Source organism: Amphiprion ocellaris, chromosome 13 (assembly GCF_022539595.1).
Source record: "Amphiprion ocellaris isolate individual 3 ecotype Okinawa chromosome 13, ASM2253959v1, whole genome shotgun sequence".
NCBI lineage: Eukaryota > Metazoa > Chordata > Actinopteri > Pomacentridae > Amphiprion > Amphiprion ocellaris.
Genome location: NC_072778.1, coordinates 24821126 through 24845989, shown reverse-complemented (window position 1 = coordinate 24845989; position 24864 = coordinate 24821126). Strand labels below are relative to the sequence as shown.

Below are 24864 nucleotides of genomic sequence, written 5' to 3'. Positions count from 1 at the left end.
AACAACCACAAAAAGATATAAAAACAAAAATGAAATGCAAGACGACCACAAAAAGATGTAAACATCTATAATGAGGCACAAAATGACGCACAATAGAAAAGGAGGTGCAAAACCAAAATGAGATGCAAGACAACCACAAAAAGATACAAGCGACCATAATGAGATGGACCACAAAATAATGTAGAACAAACCAAACTTGCCACAAAACAACCATAATAAGACAAAAAAATCAGCACAAAAAGATGTTAAACACTCAAAGTGAGACCTAAATGACCACAAAAGATGCAAAATGACCTAAATCAGAAATAAAACAACCAAAATGCAATGCGAAAAAACCACAAAAATATTTAGAATGACCAAAATGAGACCCCAATGACCAAAAAGCACCATGGTAACTAATGCTACATAACTACATCACCATGGTAACTGATGCTACGCAGCTACATCACCATGGTAACTGATGCCACACAACTACATCACCATGGTAACTGAGGATACACAGCTACATCACCATGGTAACTGATGCTACACAACTACATCACCATGGTAACTGATGCTACACAACTACATCACCACGGTAACTGATGCTGCACAGCTACATCACCACGGTAACTGATGCTGCACAGCTACATCACCACGGTAACTGATGCTGCACAGCTACATCACCACCGTAACTGATGCTACACAACTACATCACCATGGTAACTGAGGATACACAGCTACATCACCACGGTAACTGATGCTGCACAGCTACATCACCACGGTAACTGATGCTACACAACTACATCACCACGGTAACTGAGGATACACAGCTACATCACCATAGTAACTGATGTTACACAACTACATCACCACGGTAACTGATGCTACACAACTACATCACCATGGTAACTGATGCTACACAGCTACATCACCATGGTAACTGATGCTACACAGCTACATCACCATGGTAACTGATGCTGCACAGCTGCATCACCATGGTAACTGAGGCTACACAACTACATCACCATGGTAACCGACGTTGCACAGCTACATCACCATGGTAACTGATGCTACACAGCTACATCACCACGGTAACTGATGTTACACAGCTACATCACCACGGTAACTGATGCTACACAACTACATCACCATGGTAACTGATGCTGCATAGCTACATCACCATGGTAACTGATGCTGCACAGCTGCATCACCATGGTAACTGAGGCTACACAACTACATCACCATGTTGATCATCAATCTTTATTGGTCATTGCACATTTTCATATACAACGAAATTTCATTTGAGCTGCCCTGCCAATGACAGCTCTGGCTGCTGCGCAGTGCTGCGCGCACCTTTCTTGAACAAAAAAAGAAAAAGGACATGTTGGGATCTGGGTAGGGATTGCAAAGGGTAAAAGAAAAAAAAAGGCTCGTTGTACCAAATGAAACCTCCAATGTTGGGAAATTCAATTTGAGAAGGAACCTAAAAAAAAAAAAAAAAAAAAAACACACACAAAAAAAAAATGCACAGCTACATCACCATGGTAACTGATGCTACACAGGAGGTTCTGTTCAGTGTTTGAATTTAAATTGGCAGTAAGAAACATCGCCCTTTAACTAGTTGTTGTGAAACAGATTCTCAGCTGAGGTTTTGTCTGCAAACCTGCTGAATTGTATGTTAGTAATCCCACTGAATGAAACAAAGATAATAACCACTGTCTGATAACTGTTTAGTCACTGGTGGGGCTGTAGGTTCTGTAGATCCAGCTCACACAAAGAAAGTCTGTCTCTGAACCTGCTTCTAGTTCAGCCTCTAGAAAAAACTCAGCAGTGGGTTTCCTGCTGTGTCCATCATCATAGACCGTAGAGGGTCCTGAACCTAGTGAAGGGAACCACTGCTGGACACAAAGATTGTTGTGTGTTTGAGTATCGCTGTGTGTAGCTGTACCAGGGTCTCCCTCTGAGTCGTTGCAGTCATTGTTGTCGTCTTCAGTTAAAGGTTTCAGGCAGCTCTGATGGTCTCCTCCACCGAAGGCGTGAGTTCTCCTCCTCCTCTGAACAGGCAGTGTACCATCTGAACACACAAACAGACACACAAACAGACACACAGATAGTAAACACCTGACTGTAGACTCTGATCTGGACAGGTGTCAGTTAGGTCTGCTTCCTCACCTGAGGGCACTTCAGTGTCGACTCCGTTATCCTCAGCCACTTTCAGGAAAATCTGCAGAAACAAACAGCAAATGATAAAACTCATTTCACGCTGCTGTTTGTGTGTCTGTGTGCTGGAAATCTCACAAAACAACATTAACACTCTGAGCCCAGAGCAGTTTCTGTCATGTTTTTCAAACCTGAGGCCTGCATACTGGAGATATTTAACCATTTACTGTTTACAGCCTCTACGAACTCTCAAAGGCACTTGCACGTCTCATATTTCTTGTCTCATTTTTATGGTTTTGTGTTTTTTTGTGTCTCCTTTTTGTCGGTTTGTGACATATTGTGACAGTTTTGTCTCTTTTTTTCTCGGTTTATGCTATGTTTTTCTGTCTTTGACCTTATCATCTCTCTTCTGTCATTTTATCTCTTTGTCATTTTGTGTTGCTTTGTTTCATTTTGTATCTACTTTTTGTCATTTTTTTGTCATTTTTAGTCCTGATTTGGTTGTTTTGTGGCATTTTGTCTTGTTTTTGTTGTTGTGGTTGATTTTGTACCCCATTTTTCTTGGTCTCCTTGTGACAGTTTGAAATGACGCGTGTAGAATAAAGTGATTCTGATTAAACATCATGTTTTGAAGCACTGATTTGATTAGTTTTCCAAACGGAAAACACATCGCAGATGATATGTTCAGGAACTGTCTGAAAATTGACAATCTGCTGATTCTTTTAGTTTTTTCAGTTTCTGGCTGACAAATGGAGTCATACTGGCAGATTTGGGTTCAGAGGGTTAAAATAGCTACAGCTGAATGTTTACCAGAAAACCTCAAATAAATATTTAACTTTTTAAATTAAAAACCTGCATGAGACTCTCAAATACAATACAAAAACAAGGGAAACAGGTCAGAGTGATTTTCTTAGATGGAGGACGGTGAAATGTGTCCCACCTCCTCCAGCGTGGTGTCGGACACGCCGTAGCTGGAGATGCCGAGGTCGGGCAGCTTCACGTCCAGGTCTCTGAAGAGCTCCACGAAGGCGCCGTCCTTGGCAGCGCTGTACGGCAGCACGTACGTCAGCTCGTGTCCCAGGTCCTCCACCAGGCGGGCGGCGGGGACGTGGCGCAGGATCAGGCCCGACACCAGAGACACGTCTGGGGGGACGAAGGGGACACTGCAGATGGACGCCGCAGGGCCGTTCTCTGAGGACAAAGACACAGATCAGATCGACCTGCAGGTGAACGAATCAAATGCTCTGCAGCGACAGAGAGCTCACCGATGGTAGCGGCCTCACTTTCATGTTCGCTGCCTAGTCCTGCGTCACTGCTGCTCACAGAGGCGCACTCCTCCTCCTGAAACACCACAGAGCGCTGTGTTAAATACTGGTACTGCACGTGGACACATAGTACTGTTGAAAATACTGCAGAAACTAAGGTAAATGCTGCACAGAGAGAAGTACTACTGCTGAAATTACTACACAGATAAACAGTAAACTGCTGACTAAGGCACACTCCTGCTGAAGCCCAGAGGAGTACTGGGGTAAATAACGCTTCTGCACAAAGAAAGATAATACTGCTGAAAGTACTACATAGACAGAGGTAATACTGCTGTAGACTGAGGTAATACTGCACAGACAGAGGAAGTACTGCAGATGGAGAGTAAATACCTTCTTGGTGAAGGACACGCTGCTGGTGGAGTTGCGGCAGGAGCTGAGCGACGGCTCCGGCTCCTTCTTCACCAGAGTCAGGTAGTAGCCAGTTCCCAGCTGGTTCTTCAGGTACAGCGACGAGCCGACGCAGCACAGCTTCCCGTGGGAGATGATAGCAATGCGGTCGCCGAGGATGTCCGCTTCGTCCATGTGGTGAGTGGACAGGATGATGGTCCGACCTGATGGGAGACTGGATGTTACATCAGAGGTACGGCTGGGCAGTAAAGAGCTACCGGGTAAACCGGACCAATCAGAGAGCCTCACCCTGTCGGTACTGCAGCAGCAGGTCCCAGATCCCCCTGCGGGCGTAGGGATCCACGCCGGCCGTGGGCTCGTCCAGGATCACGACCTTGGAGCCGCCGACGAAGGCCAGCGCCACTGACAGCTTCCTCTGCATGCCCCCTGACAGGGTGCTGGTTCTGGAGTTGCGTTTGTGCGGCAGACCGGTGTCCTGCAGGATCTGCTCAATCTCGCTTTTCACCTGCTCCTCTGACAGGCCTTTGAGCCGGGCATAGAACCAGATGTGCTCCTCCACCGTCAGCCTGCCGGGGGCGCCAGAGCACAAACAAGGTCACACTGGATGAAGCCAAAGCTAAGCTGCTGTTTTGTGTGTGACAGTAGCAGAGCTGCAGGACTCACATGCTGAAGAGGACGTTGTGCTGTGGACAGACTCCTAGACTCTGTCTGATGGCGCTCAGATCCGTCCGGATGTCTCGGCCCAGGATGTAGGCGGTACCAGAGGTCGGAGGGAACAGACCGGTCAGAATAGACCTGCAGGGACGAGACAAATGAATGCTATAGATAACCTGTACCTGTGTAACAGTGTGTGCCTGCACCAACACCTGCACCTACACCTGCACCTATAAGTGTTTCAGCAGATATTCACTCACATTGTGGTGGTTTTTCCAGCTCCGTTGTGTCCCAGGAAGGACGTTATTTGTCCCTCATAGAAACCAAGCGTCAGTCCATCCACTGCCAGCTTCTTACCGTGACGGTAAACCTTCACCAGGTTCTCGATGTAGACCCCAGGCTCCAGGTGAGCTGGCTCCTCCTCCATGCACACCGCTGGAAACAAGTACAAACATGTCAGCCTTTTACATTAACAGCCCGGCTGATTACACTGAATACATCTCAGCCTTATGACTGCAGATATTGTTTAGTTGTTTTGAGGTACAGCTCAGTAGCTCCACCCTGTGGCCAGTCGGGGTAACAGTGCTCTCACCTCCAGGGTTTCCTGTCCGTTTCAGAGGAATTTTGTTGGATTTTCCATCCTTCTCTCCTAACCAGTAGGACTTAGTGAAGGGGAAGTACCAGGGCCGAGGGATCCCGTACTGACCTGAGGAGAAGCAACACGCAAACTTCAGTAAATTCAGTTGAGTGTGAAAATTTAAAGTTGCTGTTCACTTCACCTCACCTGGAAACACAGCCTCGATGTACCAGGTGAGGACTCCGTACAGGAAGGAGTCAAAGTACATCATGATGATGGCGGTGCGGAGGCTGAAGTCATCCTCCTCCATAGGACTCGACACCAGGTTCTTCCACTGGATGCCGACCCCCTGCTCCTCGAACAGAGCAAAGTACTCACAGCCGAACCCGAAGGCAACAGGAGACAGGAGACTCTGCAGGAGAGGAGGACATGTGACTTACTGGGCCCAATGACAAACAAATCATCAAAACGTCAGCTAGCTTACAGCGAAGACTTTGGCCCCGAAGCCGATGTAGTCCTGCCAGGCGACACAGAGCACATAAGGCAGGTACAGGGTGAAGTAGATGATTCCTCCACAGGCAGCAGCCAGGTTAGCTCGGGCGAACGCCGTGCTGAGGAGAAAACACTGCATGATGGTCACCACGGCGAAGGACCCGAGGAAGAGGAAGACGATGCTGGGGTCACTGTAGGGCAGCAGGTTTCCCTTCTGTAGGGGACACAGTGAGAGCAGACGTCTTTCAAAAGTATCCAGCAGCAGTCAGTTAGCATCTGTGTAGAATTATTTAAACATGAAATTATTCCAGATTGTGTGACCTTACAGTAATCACATTACTTCTAGGTTAAATAGTAAAATATTTCCCATATTAAAATTCAGGCCCCACAGTGGGAACTCAGTGCAACAAAAGTCAATCCACTTTTCAATTCTGAGATTCTAACCTTTGATTTCTCCAATACTTTGTATGTCCACCTTTATTTTTGATGACAGACTAAATCCTCCTCAGCCAAAGTTTAGTTCTGAACAGCAATAGGTGATTTTTTTGTTCTTGTCGTCCGTCTATAGAGGCTGATGTTCTGCAGTGTCCTTCACACTGTCTGAGCTTCACAGAGACTCTGATTTCCACTGATAACCCTGTACCAAGTCTGAAGCAGCTGTTGTCTGTTTTTCACAGCTACATTGTGAAAGTAGTACACTCTCTGTGGAGTCGTTTAGGAGCTCTGATTAGTGGTACTCTGGCTCCTTCTGTAGCTGATTACTGCTGACACTGTGTTTAACTGATTGACCTTCCTGGATTCTTTTGTTCATATTTTTCAGTTCCTCTATTCAATTCTTTTCTGTGGAGCCATGATACAAACATGGAGATAGACACAGACCATAGGTTCAAAACTGAGAGGGTCCCGCTGTTCAAAGCTCATTTTAGAACCATGTTTATGCAGTGAAGCTGACTGGAAATCACAGGTGGACTTTTTAACTTATCAGCAACACACAGCTGGATTCACTTTGGTTGAAGTGAAGTTTAAAGTAAAGTTTATACTTTGGGGCCTGAATTTTCAATACTGACTTTCTAAAGTGTTTGTTTTTGATTGTTCATCTACTGTCCAACTTAAAAATAATCAAATTAATGTAGTTTACAATCATTTAACATTTCAGAGATATTTTACAGGGTTTTACTCACTGTTTTAATCCTGATCCTACTGTTGTAAACTCTAAGTGCTGACATAATCCAACTGATCAACACATCATCCCAGGTTTTATTCTCTGAGTGTTGTATGGGTGGAACGGTTCATTGTGTGCTGCATGCGTTCAGTGTGGTCACCGTGAGAAGCAGCACCAGCAGCGCGGCACTGATCAGCAGGGGAATCAGGCTGCTGATGAACCAGCTGAACCACAGGATGCCGTTGTCCAGACCCATGATCCTCATGGTCTCCTTGAGCCGGGCCTCCTTCTCGTACACCACGCTCTTCAGGATGATGGCCACCGAGTACATCCAGGCCAGCGTCATGAACAGAGGCATGGAGCGGCTCATCACCCTGAGGAAGCTGGCAGAGGACAGGAAGTTTGAGTGACACACGATGACAACCGGAATCTCCGTATGGCTGAAACGCTGCCGGCAAACTCACATGTCGTCCACGTAGCAGGGGTACGGCATCTGCTGGATGTAGACCCCCGTCTTCTCCTTGGTGCCCGTCACCGCTCTGATGATGCCCTGTTCGATGACGTCCTGAAGATACGAGAACCCGCCCCAGATGTAGCGCATGTCCTCAAACGGGTCGGCACGAGGACCCGGGTCCCAGTACCTGAAGAGGACGCAAGGCAGGAGGAATTTAAAGCCCAGCACAGGTGTGATGAAGAGCTGCTGAGAACCTCGTGACATTTTTCCTCCCTCAGTATTTCACTGCAATATAAAGTCTATAGAATCACCACAACCATGAAAACGTAGAAAGAAATTAGAATGGTCTTCTGTGTAGCATGACAGTTAGAATGACACAAATCAGAACATTTAAACCAAGTGTCCACACTGGAAGAAAAAAAACATACATTTTTTTACAGTCACTACAAACATAAAATGTCATCTATTTTGTGTTGTATTCTGTTTCATTTGTGTTTTTGTGACTCATTTCTGTCTTTTTTTTTCATTTTGTGTGCCGTTTAGTAATATTTTGTAGTTTTGTTATTTTCTCTCATTTTTGGCACGTTGTTTTTGTTATTTTATGTCACCTTTTTGTAGTTTTGTGTTACCTTTTTGTACTTTTGTGTCTTATTTGTGTGATTTTGTCTTGTTTTTTATTGTTTTTTGCAGTTTTGTAACTTGACATTTTGCTTCATATGTGTTGTTTTTGTCATTTTGTATCTTAATTTTGCAGTTTCGTATTTTTGCATTTAGTTTTATTTATTGTCATTTTGTGTATTATTCTTGTGGGTTTGTATCTTATCTTCCGTATGCTGTTCTGCATTTTGCTTATACTGTTTTGTGTCTCATTTTTCCTGTGTTTCCTTTATGTTGTATTCTGTCTTGTTCTTATTGTTTTTTGACTTGCTTGTTGTCAGTTTGTGACTCGTGTCGTTTTTTTAAATTTTGCTTCTCACTTATTTAGTTCTGCATCTTATTTGTTTCATTTTGTCTTGTTTTGTTGTCCTTTGTGTCTTGCTTATGTCACGTGTCTTGTTTGTGTTGTTTTTGTAGTTTTGTCTCTCATTTGTGTTGTTTTGTGCCAAGTTTGTGTTGCTTTGTGTCATTTTAGTTGTTCTGTGTCTCAGCTTCGATCTGTGAGTTTCCTTACGCGTCTCTGATCTTGTTTGTGCGCTCCACGTTGTCGATGTCCATGCGGATCTTGTAGTTGAGTTTGGGCGGCAGCTCAGTGGCGTTGGGCGGGATGTCTGGGAATATGATCCCCGCCCAGAACTTCCTGTCCTCCAGTAACAACATTGACTGGTTGACCAGTCGCTCCTCAGTGGAGACCGGCTGCAGTTTGTCCAGGTTAACACACTAACACACACACATACACACACACACACACACACAGGTCAGGTCATGTGATCTGTACACATCTGTTGACAGGTAAACACCACACTCTGCACTGTAAAAACATTTTTAACTGTAATTTTGTTAACAATTTACTGTTATTTTGCAGATTTATTGAATTACAAATAATACATAACAAAACCACACAAACAGTATTAAATTAGATATTAACCTTTAAAAAGCACTAACTAATGTCCAGAAGCAATACCTGTCACTGACTTTTCAGGTTTTTACAGGTATTTTATGGTAACCTACAAAAAAGTAGAAAAAAAAACTTGACTTAAACCAGGTCAGAAAGAGGTCAAAAACCAAGTCTGAAAAATGTCCCACAACAAGAAAAAACAGGTTCAAAAGTGAGTCAGAAAAACATCAAAATCCAGACCAAAACAGAGTCAGAAACAGGTTGCAATCGCATCAGAGAAGGCCAAAACCAGGCCAAAACCAGGTCTATACCAGGTCTAAACCAGGTCTAAACCAGGCCAAAGCCAGGTCTAAACCAGGCCAAAACCAAGTCCAAACCAGGCAAAAACCAAGTCAAAATCAGGTCTAAACCGGGTCTAAACCAGGTCCAAACCAGGTCAAAAAGCAAGATAAAACCAAGTCAAAAAACTGTACTCACTGCTGATAAGCAGATATTCTGTCAGTAAAGAGTTTTGTGTTTAGTTTTCTTTATATTTATTCTCTATAAGAAGCTCTAACTTCAGAGGATTACTTTGCTTCCTATGGAGTCAAATAGAGTTTTCAAGTCAACTGGTGAAAACTCCTGAATGAATTATAAATCACAGCAGCATGAACACTGACCTCCATGAAGCGGGAGATGCTCATGATGGCCTGGTCGGTCTCGTTGAACACCTCCCTCCAGGTGAGGGCAGCGCCTGCTGGCCGGTCCTCCGCCTTCTTGGACAGGAAATTGGAGACGTCAGCGACGGTCCAACCAGTGTTGGACAGCTGAGTGTGGAAGACACTGGCGGTGGCGTTGTTCTTCAAAAGAGTCTGAACAACAGACAGGAGCGAGAGTCAAGTGAGGTCAAGTATAAAACACATCATTAAGAACGAACAAGCGAGGAAGAGCAGGTGAGGTAGTGGGCGGAGCCTGTTTACCCTGATCAGATCCATCTGCTCGCTGTTCTCCATGAAGTTCCAGACTTTGGGTCTCATTTCCTCCCACATCCCGCCCAGGTCCCTGAACACACCAAGCTCCTGGAAGGTCCGGTTCACCTGGACGCAGCACAGACAGGTGAACCAAGGTTCTCTTTCATGCAGCGCATACAGTCAGCTGACGCAGGTGAGACCATGTTTTACCAGAACGCAGCACAGACAGACAGGTGAGATCGTAGCACCATGAATAAACTTGTTAGCCAGGTGCGACCAATCGGCCGCCTGGGACCTGTGATGTCGTACCTCGTGAATGATCCTCTGCGTGGCGGGCGTGTGCGGTGTGTACAGGATCTTCCCCATCAGCAGTGGCTTCACCGCCTGCCAGATCATCCTGGACATCGGGTTGGAGTCCATGCTACTCACCAGGCTGTTACAGTACGGAGCTGCAGCACAGCAGACACACAACAGGCGCACACACACACACACACACACACAACAGACGCACACACACACAATATGGAGGTTATTCCCGGCTGACTGTGAATGAAGCTATTTTCCAGCAGATGTGTTTGAACCTGTCAGCCCATCATCCCTTCAGGTGAACACAGTGACTATTAACTAACACAGAGTCTGTCTTTGAAAGCACCATGAGAACTTAACATTCTGTTCTCCAAAACCTGCCGGCAGGTTTCAAAGTCACGCTATCTTTTGAAAACAAAATTACAGTTTATCATTCAGAAAGAATCAGCAGATTTTTGACTGGTCTGTGGCATTTGGTTCCATCAGGAAATTCAACCAAATCTGAGCTCAAAATATTGCATCAAAACCACTGCATTCTGCTTGTGTCATTAAAAAGTCTCCAAAAATAAAGCAGAAAAAAAAACAAAGCTTCAACAGTTTGTTCCCTCATTAAATGCATCTGTTGAGTCTCAGAGTACTGTTCAAAATGAAAGCCCTCTCTTTGTTTAATGTTTTTATTCAGGAGGGACAAGTGGACACCTATGGATTGACATACAGTCCAACAGAGGACGGTCAGTTCTACAGCTGCTGTGAACCATTTATGAACAAGAAGCATTCGTCTGGGAGAAACCTGTAGAAATGGTGACAACAAACCAGACAAATGGAAGACAAACGGAGGACAAATACCAGGTACAAACTTTAGAAATACTGGGGACACCCTGGGAACAACTATAGAAGCAGCGGGGACAAACTGGTCAAATACTGGAGACAAACCGGACAAAAAATGTGGACATAATATGGACAAACTGAACAAATACTGAAGAAAAAACTGGGGACATACTGGGACAAACTTGAAAAATAGTAGGGACAAACTGGGGACATAGTGAGGCAAATTGTAAAGACAAACCAGGGACAAACTTGGAACAAATTGGGGACAAACTGGACAAATATCAAGTACAAACTGGAGAAATAGTGTGGGCATACTGGGACCAAACTGAACAAATACTAGCAACAAACTGAAGATGGTCCACAGCTGCTGAGTGTGATTAGAGGACCTGTAGTGTCCACATCATGTCTTAAACATCTACATCTACCTACAGGCACATCAGAGTGGACAGGTGAGACAAACGTCCAATCAGAGGACACCCTGAGAACTCACTGGACGAGTTGTCGTAGAGCGCCGCCGGCTCATCCTCGCTGCTGTTGTGGTTGCCGAACAGAGCCTTGTAGTTGCTGTCTTCATACCAGTTGAGGGACTTGATCTGCAAGCCGCCGCCTTCAGGGTGACCACACACGATCCGGGACACGGCCTGGTACATGGTGCTGGGTGACGACGTGGCGTTCTTCGTCAGGAACACAATCTCGTTCCTCAGGTCCACCCAGCTCTTCATACTGGCCAGCTGTAGGACAGGGACACAGAGGACACTGGTCAGACTGGGCAGAAGTAAGACACTTCAGTGAAAAAGTCCCCTGTCCACACAGAGAATGATCTCAGAATAGACCTGACTTCTGCTCACACTGAATAACTGCTGACAGTACAGATAGGGATCGGTCCTCAGATACTACTGGAGACAATGGAAAGTGTCCTTAAAGCACACAGAGACGCTGATGAATCTGCAGCTTATTTTCTGTGTTTTATGTCACAATGTTTTTGAGACTCTAAAAACCTCCGTATGTAAGACACAAGCATTAAACTAAAAATCTAATTTCTACAGTGAGGTCCAGTTTGTCTTCTGTGTTCACTCTGTCCTCAGTGTTTCTCCAGGATTCCCACAGTCCCTCTATACTCTCACAAACTATTTTAGGCATTTTTCATCTCGTGCATGGATTGAATTTATGAACAATATAAAATAACCAGTAGATTGATGGAAATATTAATCAGCTTATGATGGCTCTGACTCTAGTTGTTGAAGTGAAGCGAAGCAGCTGTTTCCCTGAGAACCCCTCAGACTCCGGCTGACCTGAGACTCCTGCAGAGGAAAGTAGGTCAGATGTTTGTGTTAACTGTCTGCTGTCCTCAGGACAGAGACACAAAGACACACCATCAGGATTCAAACATGTTTTTACTGTCAGCTGTAAATCTGTGAACTCTTCACTTTTATGATGTAAAGTTTGCGTTCTGCTCGTATGTTCCTGACTCAGCATCTGCACAAACTAAACACAGCGCTCAGTCACATGTTTCCACTTTGTGTTTTAAAGAGTGTGATAACCTGCGGCGGAAAAACAACATCTGAGTCAGTGGGACTGAACTTTACTCTGATTATCCAGCTCTGCTCTGCAGCCACGGGCTCCCCAGTTTACTCCCAGTTTACTCCCAGTTCACTCCCAGTTTACTCCCAGTTCACTCCCAGTTTACTCCCAATTCACTCCCAGTTTACTCCCAGTTCACTCTTAGTTTTATTCCCAGTATACTGCCAAGTCTGCTCCCAGTTTACTCCCAGTTTACTCCCAGTTCACTACCAGTTTACTCCCAGTTTACTCCAAGTCTGCTCCCAGTTCACTCCCAGTTTACTCCCAGTTTACTCCCAATTCACTCCCAGTTTACTCCCAGTTTACTCCCAGTCTGCTGCCAGTTCACTCCCAGTTTACTCCCAGTTTACTCCCAGTTCACTCCCAGTTTACTCCCAGTTCACTCCCAGTTTACTCCCAGTCTGCTCCCAGTTCACTCCCAGTTTACTCCCAGTTCACTCCCAGTTTACTCCCAGTTTACTCCCAGTTCACTCCCAGTTTACTCCCAATTCACTCCCAGTTTACTCCCAGTTTACTCCGTCTGCTGCCAGTTCACTCCCAGTTTACTCCCAGTTTACTCCCAGTTCACTCCCAGTTTACTCCCAGTTTACTCCCAGTCTGCTCCCAGTTCACTCCCATGTTTACTCTTAGTTTTATTCCCATTTTACTGCCAAGTCTGCTCCCAGTTTAATCCCAGTTTACTACCAGTTTCATCCCAGTTCACTCCCAGTTTACTGCCAGTCTGCTCCCAGTTTACTCCCAGTTCACTCCCAGTTTCATCCCAGTTTACTCCAAGTTTACTGCCAAGTCTGCTCCCAGTTTACTCCCAGTTCACTCCCAGTTTCATCCCAGTTCACTCCCAGTTTACTGCCAGTCTGCTCCCAGTTTACTCCCAGTTCACTCCCAGTTTCATCCCAGTTTACTCCAAGTTTACTGCCAGTCTGCTCCCAGTTTACTCCCAATTCACTCCCAGTTTACTCCCAGTTTACTCCGTCTGCTGCCAGTTCACTCCCAGTTTACTCCCAGTTTACTCCCAGTTCACTCCCAGTTTACTCCCAGTTTACTCCCAGTCTGCTCCCAGTTCACGCCCAGTTTACAGACATGAAAAAAAAAAAACTGGGGACAAACTGGACATGCACATGAGACCAACTAGGAACGTACTAGGAAACAGTGTGGACAAACTGAAGACATACTGGGGACAAACTGGTGAAATACTGGTGACAGAACAGGGACAAACTAGGGAATTATTAGAGGAGTACAGGCGACAAACTGTGGACATAATGGACAAATACTGGGGGCATGGCGGGGACATACGGGGAGGGGGGCAAACTGTGGACATAATGGGGACAAATTCAAGACAAACTGGGGACAGACAGGCAATAGACTGGGGACAAACTACAGTATCAATCTGCTCTCAGCCTACCCCCATTTTTTCCACAGTTTGTCCCCAGTCTGTCTCCAGGGTTAGAATTTGGTAAACTTTGCTGGGTGCTGCTGTGACCTCCAACACGCTGCAAACGTCTCCATGAAGACATCTGCAGCATCTCAGCGAGATGAGGACAGGCGCTGATTTGTTGTTTGTTCAGACTTGAGTGGTCTCCTCTGGACACGCTATTAAGACGCTAATATTAAGTCTCTGTTCAGCTGGAAGAAGGTCTGTCTCTGCTGCAGGGACACAAAGACTCACAGAGACACCCAGAGGACACATCTGTCCATCATCACGCCACTGTGACTCTACCAGAGGACACATCTGTCCATCAGATAGCTGTGACTCTACCAGAGGACACATCTGTCCATCAGATACCTGTGACTCTAGAGGACACCTGTCCACCAGATACCTGTGACTCTACCAGAGGACACATCTGTCCATCCGGGTGTTGACCAGGTGTGTGTTTCTTACCTCGACTGCCAGCAAACCCAGACTGTCCAGGAGTTTGTTGGTTGCCTTGGCAACCTGTTGGACGGCCTCGGGGTCAGACGTCACGTCCCTCTAAAAGACACAAAGAGACGTTTCTGTTTTCAGCTTCAGTTCAGAGCAGATTCTGGGACATCTGATTCATACTAGACACTGACATCTAAACAAACAAACTCACCGTTTATCATTTCACAACTTTTATTCCATGTTTACAGACTTTTATTCCTCATTTCACAACTTCTATTCAATCATTTCAGACATTTTCCCCATGTTTTCAGATTTGTATTCCTCATTGAACATGGTTTTATTGGGTGAGTTTGGACTTTTTTTTCATATTTTCTGATCTGAGTTTCATGTTTCAAGACTTTCATTCCACATTCTCTGGGTTTTCATTCACTGTTTGGCTTTTAATTCTTCATTTGAAAACTTTTTACTGTGTTTTGGACCTTTAGGCCTCATTTTCCAACCTTTAATCCATATTTTCCAATTTTCATTCCTTGTTCTCTGAATATTTTATCAGTTTTATTCCATATCCACTGTGAGTTTTTTCAGTACTTTGGACATTTTCCTGTGTTTTGGACTTTTATTCCTAATTTTAGGACTTCTATTCCTCATTTTAAGCTTTAATTTCATATTTCCAGGCTGTTATTCCTTGTTTTCTGAGTTTTGGACTTTTATTCTGTGGTGTGGTGTATTTTATAATTTCAGACTTTAATTCCATACACTGTGAGTGTTTGCAGTACTTTAGACACTTATTCCTCATTTCAATATTTTCTGATGTGTTTCACGACTTTAATTCCATATTCTGAGTTTTCTGTCAATGTTTTGATTTTAATTCCTCTTTGTAAGACTTTCATTTCTCATTTGAAACTTTTATTTCATATTTCACGGTTTTATTCCTTGTTTTTGGAGTTTTATTCCTTTTTCTGGGACCTATTTCATATTGTCTGACTTTCATTCCATATTTCGGGACATTGCTTCATATCTTAGACCTTTACTCTATCTCCAATGAGTTCTATTTTCAGTTTTTCAACTCTAATTCCTCTATTTAGGACATTTTTTCATCATTCCATCATCTCCTTCAGTGTTTTTTTAAATTTTATTCATCATTTTGGGATGTATACCATTACATTACATTATTGCACATTTTCAGATTTTATTCCATATTCCATGAGTTCGTCCAGTGTTTTGTATTTCAAACCATGTGATTTATTTCATACTCTACCACATTTTGTTGTCATTTTATTGTTAAGTAGATGGGAGATGTGAAGACAACTAAATTATGTCCTGGAACAACTTAAAGAAGTGAGAAAATCTTTCTAACAACAAATACTCAGTCATGCACTCCTCTGTCCATTAGGAGCCACTGCTGTTTCTTCTGTTTTTATTATAATAATCAGAACCTCTGGTGTTCGGCTGATTGTCCTCTAACTGCACATCGAACTACAGTGATTTCTCTCTGACTGCAGATTTCTTTCTGTGCTGCTGGGGAGACTGTTGGTTTCAGCTTCAGTCAGTCCGTCGGCAGCTCGTAGATTTGTGCAGACAAAAGAAGTCGAGGCCTCTCTGACGTGCCACTGCATTGCAGCCTCAAAACCTTTAAAACTGGTCTCCAGGCTACGAAAACTGAGGCCGTAAAGAGGCGAGGCACGCCGCCACACGCCTCCTCCCACACAGCCGAGGACACGCCAGCACACCTTTGCTATGTCACCTGAGCACTGAGGAGACGCCCTCCGACCAACACTCGCTGCTTTCAGAGCGGTTTATCGTGGAAAAACCTGGGAGGACAGCCTGCAGACAGAACTCAGGGCCGAGCCGTCCTCTGAAAAAGACTGATTTCTGCCTAAATTCTTCTGAAGCCGAGTGATACACAAAACACAGCGTACGATCTGTCTGTAAACTGCGATGTTACATGTCAAAGCAGCAAACACAATGCAGTGTGTTCAAGGAGGTCATCAGGGACAGAGCGAGCGCTGCAGGCAAAAGGCTTTTTGTGGGCTCACGCTGGGAGAAGTTAAAGCTGCTAATGAAACAAACATTTTGGAGTTGAAACCGATCTGAACACATTAACCCTCTGAAGGCCGAAACCTGACAACACTTAGGAAGACATGCTACCCTTAAAAATACACAATTTATCAGCCAGGAACGGTAAAAACAGGGCTATCAAGTTGAACCTATCATTAGTTCCACTAGGAAAACAAATAAAATCTAATCCCTTTATTCTACAAGTCTCTTCTGAAACATCTCCATAAACAAACTATTTGCCCTAAACAAGACTCCATAATCTGGTTAGATTAATAATCTGTGGGCGTTTTGTCTCCACATACTACAGACATTTATCTATTTCCATTTTACAGCCTCTACAAATGTTTTCTGTCTCATTTTCGTGTCTTTGTCTTGTCTTGGTGGTTTCATGGCTCTTGGAGACAGTCTTGTTGCTTTGTGGTCATTTTGAGTCTCATTATCATTGTTTTGTGTCTCTTTGTGGTTGTTTTGGCTCCATACATTATAGATATTTAAGTATTTCCATGTCTCCAGCCTCACCAGACTTCTCCTCTCTACTCTGCTCATCATCAGTAGAGAGATGTTTCACCATGCTGAATGGATCTCCAACACCTTCATCCTCTGTTCACTGTTCTACAGCCATGCTGCACTTATTTTATTGATCTATTATGTTTGATTTTCTTCTCTGTCTCTCTTGTCGTATCCTCTCTGCTCTGTGGAAACACTGCCTTATTACTCCAGCAAAAGGAGGTGGAGCCTCGGCGGTGTCATGTGACGATCAGCGTTGGTTTGTCTGTCTGTCTATTAGCAAAATTACTCAAAAACAGATGGATTTGGATGAAATTTCCAGGGAAGGTCAGAAATGACAAGGACCAAGTGATTCGATTTTGGCAGTGATGGCGCTTATAGTCTGGAGCCAGTTTTGGAGAATCAGTTGCAACAAGAAGAGTTTTTTACAAAGTCTGGTCAGAACAAACGACTTATTTTCACTTTTTTTAAAAAAAAAGAAAAAAAGCCATGAACAATGAAGTGCTTTTGATGAAATATCATGACTTTAGGTTCACATTTGGAGAATTTTCCAGACAGAACCACACGTCGCAGATGATACATTCAAGGATCAGCAGAGAATGAAACATCTGAATAGTTTTTCTGCTTTTACAGTTCATAGCTGATATAAGTGGTGTCCTTTTAGATATATTTATATAAGAACGTGTTTCTAACTGGCCTGGTTTTGGGGTTCTGAGAATTAAAACTATTAAAAGACTCATTCGCTCTCGTCTCTCAGACATCAGCAGAGATAAGAGTGATGAGTTTTTACCCGAATGGGTTTGAGGAAGTCCAGGTTGTCCATGAAGTGCTGCTCAGCGTGGTTCAGCCAGGTGGGCGGAGCCCGACAGATGACTTCCTGTACCAGCATCGACGACTGTTGGTCCGAGATGGTCACAAAGTCCTCCAGACGATGCCGGCCGCCCTTCTGCAGACACATGTCTCTGAGGTGGACACCAAAACCTTTGAGGAGGACCTGGAACACAAAGCAGAGACGGACATCTTCAGGGAGGAACATCCTCACGCTTTAATTCTCTCTTCTCAGGTGTCACAAATATCTCTGATATCTGTCCGACACTCCCACTTTTCCTTCACTGTTTTCATTACTTGGACTTTCATACTGTCAGTCTCATTTATCATGTTCTCCAAGTTTATGACATTTATTCCATTTTTAATCCCCCAACTATTATTTCCACATTCTCTTCTGCAAGATTTGAGGTGACATCTTAAGGCTGGTATTTTATGTTTTCAGTTTTCTCTTATTCCTCACTTTCAAACTTTATTTCAGATTTTCTAACTTGTATTTAATGTCTCGAGACTTTTATTCCATATTCTGAGTTTTATTTACAGTATTCTTCAATTTTCTCCAATTTTTGGAAGTTTCATCTCCAATCATCTGACTTTTTTCATATTCTTATTTTACATTCTGTTAAATATTTTTTTCTAGCTTCTATTGTACATATTTCATTTTGATTTATCACATTCTGTTGTTTTTTTATTCCACATATACAGAGTTTTTTTCCCCAGTATTTTGGACTTTTACTTGATGTCTTTTGACTTTTATTCCACTCCTCCATTCCTCATTTTTCTATGTTTAGCACTTCTCATTTTTTGGGTAAGTTTTGTTTCATATCGTCTCTTTATTTCTATTTATTCCACATATTTCAACTTGGCTTATCATTTATTGATATATTCCCCATTTTAATCTCAAGTTTCAGCAACCTCAAGTTTTAAAAGAGATTCTTAGTAAATCTAAATCTCACTGTCAAATAGCAGATTTCTGGCCAGGTTTCTTCTTGTTTTATTCCACATTGTGTTGTGTTGTATGTGTTTAAATGCTTATGATGGAGAAGTTTTGCAAACTCTAAATGACTAAACAATGTGATGTTTGCTGCTGGGTCATGCTAAACGAACAAGTTTTGATAATCACTGACTATTGCTCCATATTTTCTGAGTTCTTCCAGTGTTTTGGAATGTTATTCCTTGTTCTAGGAAATTGATTTCATATCGTCTGAATTTTTATCCATATTGAAAAATAAATAAATGAAAAATCACAGAATCCATAGTATCCTAGATTTTGGAATTTTAGTTCTCTTTTTGTGATTTTAATTTCATGTTTCAAGATTTATTCTGTACCGTCTGAGCTGTGTCATTGTTTGGAAAATATATTTAATGTTTGGGAACACTTATTATAAATCATCTGACTCTTAATACACATTTTCAGGCTTTTATTTCATATTTACTGAGTTTTCCCGTATTTTGGACATTTATTAATCTTTTGGTACTTTTGTCTCCTATCGTTCCACTTCTTTTCCTTTACTGCAAATTATTCTGAATTTACTCTTTTTTTAAGGCTGTGGACTTCTATGTTGTCTAACTTTTGTCTCAAATCATCTGAATTTCATTCCATATTTAAAGAATGTTATTGCACACACTTCGCTATATTTTATTTTTGTTCATTCCTACATATATTCTATATTTTAGGACTTTTATTTCATGTTTTGTTCTGCATTCTCACACATTTTTCTCACTCCGTATTAATTTTATCCCACATTCTGGTATGTTTACTTCACATAATCAGCTTCGCTTTCCTCCAGAATGAAATGTGAGGAAAGTTCCCTGGTGTTGCCCTGAGGTGTTCAGACTGAGCATGTGCAGATCACCTTCTCCAGGTTGACGTCGGCCTCTGTGATGTGCTGGACGCTGTGTTCGGGGAAGGAGGCGTTTCTCAGCAGAAAGCTCGACAGAGTCTCATTGTCCCGAAGGAAATGCTTCAACTTGAAGCCTGTGGGAGAAAAGGCAGACAAACAGAGCAGGTCAGAGAAACCCGACGCGGCCTCCTCCTCCTCCTCCTCCTGTAAATCTTGGCCTTTTCTGCCGAAACCATGCAAATCTTGGTCCCAACAAAACACCGTGGTGCAGCGTTTACCGCAGACAGGCAGACACGTCCCTCAACGGTGAAAAATTGACTTCTGGTTTCAGTTTTCAGTCAGTTTCACTAAAATCTGATCACAAATGAGCCGATTACACACAGAAGAGAGGAGCTGATAAATGCTCTACAGGCCTTTCAGGTAATCTGCTCTGTGATTGGTGGAGGAGCAACACCTGTAGACAAGTCTGGGCAGAAAAAAAACACTTTTATATGTTTCTGTGATTTAGACTGAGGTTTACCCAAAAAAACACTCAAATGTCAGATGAAGATGCTTTGTCTCTCTTTGTGGTCATTTTGTGGTGGTTTTGTGTCTGTTTGTGGTGGTTTTGTGTCTTGCTGTGGTCCTTTTATGTCTCTTTCTGGTTTGGCATGTCTTTTTGGGTTGTTTTGTGTCTATTTTTGGTCACTGTATGTGTCCTGATGGTCATTTTCTGTGTCGTTGTGGTCGTTTTGTGTGTCTTTGTGGTCATTGTCAGTCTGGATGATGTTTTGTATCTCTTTCTATTTTTTTGTGTTAGTTGTTTTGGGTGTCTTTGTGGTGATTATATGTCGGTTTTGGTTGTTTTGTGTCTCTTAGTGGAGGTTTTGTGTCTGTTCTTGTTTGTTTTGAGTCTCTGGTTTTTCTGTCAGCTTTGGTTATTTTGTGTCTCTTTGTGGTGGTTTTGTAATAATACTGTGTTCTGTGTAGCTGAACCAGGAATAAAACATTATGAGACTGCGATTCAGGCAATTCAGTTACACAACGAATACAAAATAATAAAGAACAAAAATGTTAAAACTGAATTATAAGACAGATGACATGACAGTAATACATTCTGAAAACACTTTCTAAAAAGACACATTTCATATGAAATCTTTCCATGACATCATGTTAACAGAGTCACATTTCACATATTAACATATTCGCTAATTGTGGTGTGACTGTTGAACACTGATCCAGTCGGCATCTAAAATTAGTGTTGTGGTTGTCAGAGGGAAGCTTTGACCATATTTGGGTTTGGGGGCGTGTCTATTTGTTAGCACGGTAGTGGGAGCAGCTGGATGTTGGTCACGTTTAGATGTCAAGAGCTGCATGTTGTCACACGTCTGCAACTCAAACTTTCCACTATAGAGGAAACATGAAGCAAAGCGTCGCTGACATTTCGTGAGGACGAACCCCCCACGCAGAGGCCACGCCCACCGGCAGGTTCCAACAGGCTGAAGATGAACAAGGACAAGCTGCTCCTCACAGGTTCTTTCAGGGGTGTAAACCTCATTTTTATTCACTGTAGCTCATTTTTCACTACAATATAAAGTCCTTGCACCTCAGTGAAGAATTCTCAGTCTGACAGTTCTTTCTCTTCTTCCACTTAGTGTTCAGTTTCTATTGTCATCTTCTGTCTCTACATTGTTGCTTCAAGTGATTCTTGTACTTGATTTTTGTCATTTCATGTCTCTTTGGGACAGGTTTGTCTCCTGTCTGTCATTTTATGTCTTCTTCTTGTTCTTCTGAGTCTCATTTTTATTGTTTTGTGTCTCTTTGTGGTTGTTTTGGCTCCATATATTATAGATATTTAAGTATTTCCAGGTTTTCAGCCTCACCAGACTTTTCCTCTCTACTCTGCTCATCCTCTGTAGAAAGATGTTTCACCATGCTGAATGTATCTCTAACAACTTGCTCCTCTGTTCATGGTTTCTGAGCCATGCTGCATTTATTTTATTGATCCAGTATGTCTGATTTTCCTCTCTGCTCTATGGAAACACTGCCTGCAGACTTGTCTCTCCTTCTTCATGGTTGTTCTGTGTCCATAGAGGTGCAGGACTTTATTTTTCAGTGAAAAATTAGCCACAGTGAAGAAAAATGAGACAGTTTCAGAGGGTTAAAATCTGATAATAACTACACAAGGTACAGAGGCCTCACAGGGACAAAAATCAGTGTGTGTGAAGTGATTGTTAGTGACTGTCTGACATCAGCAGCTCACTGTGATTGGTCAAATGAGGAACAGTTTCCTCCTGCAGAGTCAACTTCATACCTGCCTCCTATTGGTTACTGGGAGACAGACCCACACACACACACACACACACACACACACACACACACACACACACACACACACACACACACACACACACACACACACACACACACACACACACACACACACAGAGCAGCAGACTCCACGGAGCAGTGTGTTAGTTGGATGAACCTCTACACAGTTGTGCTCTGAAACGTTTGTTCAGCTGCAGTTCGAACTCAGTGACACGCAGCGTGATGCCGCTGAGCCGAGCGGCACCAAACTCAACATGACAGGACGACACAAACACGGGCCGCACGCTGACCGCCACCTGCAGGGGCGGGGCCACAGGGCCGGCCAGTCACATTCCACCGCTGCTGCCCAACAGAGTCACACGGTGACAAAGATCCTCACTAACATCAGAAATGAGCTGACCGCTAACAATTTTATTAAGAAAGTCAATCCAACAAGGGCAAAGAGACAAAACCAACAAAGACACAAAACTAGCAGAAAGAGACACATACAAGTATAAGAAACACAACAGCCACAAACAGATACTTAACATCAAGAAAGAGACACAAAATGACCACAAACACACACTAAAGAACAAGAAAGAGACACAAAATGACTACAAACACACACTAAACAACAGAAAGAGACACAAAATGACCACAAACACACACAAACAACAAGAAAGAGACACAAAATGACCACAAACACACACTAAACAACAAGAAAGAGACACAAAATGACCACAAACACACACAAACAACAAGAAAGAGACACAAAATGACCACAAACACACACTAAACAACAAGAAAGAGACATAAAATGACCACAAACACACACTAAACACAAAGAAAGAGACACAAAATGGCCACAGACACACTAAACAAAAGACACAAAATGACCACAGACACTAAACCACAAAAAAGAGACACAAAATGACCACAGACACTAAACAACAAGACACACAAAATGACCACAAACAGACACTAAACAGCAAGAAAGGGACACAAAATGACCACAAACACACACTAAACAACAAGAAAGCGACACAAAATGACCACAAACACACACAAAACAACAGGAAAGAGACACAAAATGACCACAAACACGCTTAAAAGTACCACAAAGAGAAATAAAACTATTACAAAGACACTAAAAGTTCTTACAATAAAACACAAAACCACCGGAGAGTGATACCAAACAACCACAAAGAGACAATAAATGACCGCGGTGTGACCAGGTGAGATCAGCTGAGACACCAACAGGTAAACCTGCCGCAGCTCGTCTCTGCTTCATCATTCTGACCAGCAGCTTCATCAGATCAGAATAAAGAGCCTCCATCGGTGGGAGGAGAGCCGGCAGGTCGCAGCAGGTAGAGCAAAGAGACGCCCCCCCACAACGACACACAACTGCAAATTAAGGCACAAAGGAGCTAAATTCTTTTTGTTCAATGAGCCTGAAGAAACCAGCAGCAGAGGAGGACGGCTGAGAACCTGCTGAGCCCTGAAAGCTCTGCAGAGACTCGTCGCTCTAAAGCTGCTGCTGATCTGAGAGCAGCCGGAACAGCCCACGCTGGATTAAAACACAAAAACACATTCATCCTGCCACAGGCTACACGCTTTTGTATTTATTTACAAAAACTGAAAACCCCGGAATCAACATGCCCAACATTTTCCAAGTGTCCACAGCTGCTGTCAGCACTGGAGAAAATGGAAGCTCCACATACTAGAGATATTTAACCATTTATTTATTTACTGAGTTTTACTTTAACAAACTCTGAGAGACAGTTCTGCTTCCTGTTGTTTTGTGTCTCGTCCTTGTCATTTTATAGCTTCGTTTTTTTCAGTTTGTTTTGCCGTTGAATGTGTCGTGCGTGACGTGCAGATCCATCAGGGAACTTAGTGGAATCTGAGGTACAAATTGTGAAGAGGAAGGAGATGACAAAAGAGACACGGAGGAAAATTAAACACACTGGAATTCTAAAACAATGCAGCACGGCTCAGAACCAGTGAACAGAGGAGCAGGTTGTTAGAGATACATTGAGCATGGTGAAACAGCTTTCTACAGCTGAGGAGCAGAGTACAGAGGAAAGGCTTGCAAAGGATGTAAAAATGTAATTATTTTAATATCTAAAGCATGTGGAGACAAAAGAACACAGAAAAAATCTGCATAACGAGACGCAAAAGAAGAATGAGATACAAATTAACAAAAATGAAATGACAGAAAGGAGACAAACTTTCAGATACAGACATGAAAAGACAGAAAACAACACAGATGAGACACACAACAACAGAAAGGTGACAAAATGGTCTTTTAAAGTTTGCAGAGGCTAGAAACACGTAAGGAGTTAAATATCTAGAGTTTGTGTCCTCTCCATTTTCTCCAGCGTTGGTAAAAATGTTGGACAGGATGATTTCAGATTTTGTTTTTATATTTTTAGTTAAATAAATAATCAAAGATTTTTTTCTTTTCTCTGTCATTCTAGCTGCATCATACACCACAAACAGAAGACATGTCAGAGTTCTTTCTCCTTCTCCATGGTGGTGCTGTTTCCACAGAGAAGACTCTGAAGGTTTTCCAGCAGGATCAGAATAACTGAGGACAGTTTCAGTTTCCTACCTGAGCGGCTGCTCTGCAGCGCCTGCAGAGCTCGAGCCAGCTCCTTGAAGCCATCCAGATTTTTGTCGTTCTGACTGTAGAGGAGAATCTTCTTGGCGTCTGAGAACAGACGATTAATTCTGCAAAACAAAACAAACACGGCAGTCCTGGTAAATTAACGTTAGCTTCAAAGTGTCACATCTAAACCAGACATCAGTTACGTTCTGGATAAATCCATCAGCTGTTTGGTCTCTGAAATGTCAGAAAATGTTGAAAAATGTAGGTCCAAAGAGACAAAACGACCACAAAGATACACAGATGCACCACGAAGAGACATAAAAACAACACAAACACAAACTACGATAAAGAGAGATACATAAGAACCACAAAGACACCAAAACACCACAGAGACACAAAAGTTTCACAGCAAACTTTTTCACTGCAATCACTTGACAGTTCTGGGGTTAGTTCATGACAGGACAAGGTTACAGGGACTAACTTGTGCATGTGAGT

General features: G+C 43.0%; 1 protein-coding gene across 2 annotated transcripts in view; it reads right to left on the bottom strand.

The window, feature by feature from the left end:
* The window catches only part of abca1b (ATP-binding cassette, sub-family A (ABC1), member 1B), a 62938-nt gene that overhangs the window by 16812 nt on the left and 21262 nt on the right, over positions 1-24864 (bottom strand). The window contains exons 5-26 of one of the 2 annotated variants that reach the window (XM_055016788.1): positions 24373-24491; positions 19482-19603; positions 17591-17794; positions 14254-14343; positions 11284-11524; positions 9969-10108; positions 9669-9785; positions 9369-9560; positions 8326-8531; positions 7165-7341; positions 6861-7083; positions 5531-5752; positions 5254-5458; positions 5062-5175; positions 4730-4904; positions 4479-4610; positions 4104-4381; positions 3798-4018; positions 3408-3483; positions 3083-3333; positions 2155-2206; positions 1931-2056 (exon numbers count right to left, since the gene is read on the bottom strand). In XM_055016788.1, coding sequence (XP_054872763.1) covers positions 1931-2056; positions 2155-2206; positions 3083-3333; positions 3408-3483; positions 3798-4018; positions 4104-4381; positions 4479-4610; positions 4730-4904; positions 5062-5175; positions 5254-5458; positions 5531-5752; positions 6861-7083; positions 7165-7341; positions 8326-8531; positions 9369-9560; positions 9669-9785; positions 9969-10108; positions 11284-11524; positions 14254-14343; positions 17591-17794; positions 19482-19603; positions 24373-24491 — 3683 coding nt within the window. The remainder of the gene's footprint in view (positions 1-1930; positions 2057-2154; positions 2207-3082; positions 3334-3407; positions 3484-3797; positions 4019-4103; positions 4382-4478; positions 4611-4729; positions 4905-5061; positions 5176-5253; positions 5459-5530; positions 5753-6860; positions 7084-7164; positions 7342-8325; positions 8532-9368; positions 9561-9668; positions 9786-9968; positions 10109-11283; positions 11525-14253; positions 14344-17590; positions 17795-19481; positions 19604-24372; positions 24492-24864) is intronic. The other variant, XM_055016789.1, reaches the window with a different exon arrangement.